Source organism: Rhagoletis pomonella, unplaced genomic scaffold (assembly GCF_013731165.1).
Source record: "Rhagoletis pomonella isolate Grant_MI unplaced genomic scaffold, Rhpom_1.0 Rhpom_scaffold_00002, whole genome shotgun sequence".
Classification (NCBI taxonomy): domain Eukaryota; kingdom Metazoa; phylum Arthropoda; class Insecta; order Diptera; family Tephritidae; genus Rhagoletis; species Rhagoletis pomonella.
This window is the reverse complement of record NW_023458556.1, coordinates 4857903-4858732: the sequence shown is the minus strand read 5'-3', so window position 1 is coordinate 4858732 and position 830 is coordinate 4857903. Positions and strand designations below refer to the sequence as shown.

General features: G+C 35.9%; 1 protein-coding gene across 1 annotated transcript in view; it reads left to right on the top strand.

Moving 5' to 3' along the window:
- LOC118734412 (endochitinase-like) overlaps nucleotides 1–167 on the top strand; it is a 1461-nt gene extending 1294 nt beyond the window's left edge. Inside the window, exon 4 of the mRNA XM_036464135.1 lies at nucleotides 24–167. Within this exon, the coding sequence (XP_036320028.1) occupies nucleotides 24–167 (144 nt within the window). The remainder of the gene's footprint in view (nucleotides 1–23) is intronic.
- The last annotated feature ends 663 nt before the right edge of the window (nucleotides 168–830 follow it).

Below are 830 nucleotides of genomic sequence, written 5' to 3'. Positions count from 1 at the left end.
AAATTAAAATGGACTTTATCAAGGAAAAGGGCTATGCTGGCGCCATGTCATGGAGCGTCGATTTGGATGACTTCCATGGATTGTGTGGACAGGAGAGTGCACTTCTGCATATTTTCTATAGTAACTTACACGATTACACGGTGCCAGAGGCGACAACGTCAGCTTAAGTGCCGTTGGGCAGAGGGTTAAGTCTGAAAGTATATCTACCGATCAGCAGGCGTAATCGCTCATGAGTTTCCCTTTGTAAATCGAAATAAATAAATAAAAATTTAATTAGCACAGCTGCTGTTTTTTTTAATACATATTTACGTAAAAACATACAGACATACTTATATATTTATATACATATGCACATAGATAGATATTTCCATAAAAACTTCTTATTTTCACAACATGAAAGCATCGTAAAGCTCCATTTTTATGGCCTATAAAGTCCGCAAAAGATGAAATTTGTTGGGATGGGAAGGGGCGAGGTGTAAAATTAAATCGCCTTCTAACAAAACAATCGCTTTTGGATAGCGAAATTTGCGCATCGTATAAGTTATCGCCATGCCCCTTCCTCTCCCCTCGACAGCGGCACAAACACCCATTGCGCCCTTTAACTTTATTAACTATAATGGGTAATAATTATGTGTGGTATCTTGGCTAATAAAAGTTATAGCGTTTCTTCTTTGGCAACAATGAAGTCAAAACAAGGAAGTGAATACGTTGGAGTCCATGGAACACTAAATAAAGGATAATTACAACAATTGCAATAAAGTCATAATTATTCTCTAAATTATGTTAAAATTGTATGGAACTTTCAAAATTATCATATCAAATCATATTCT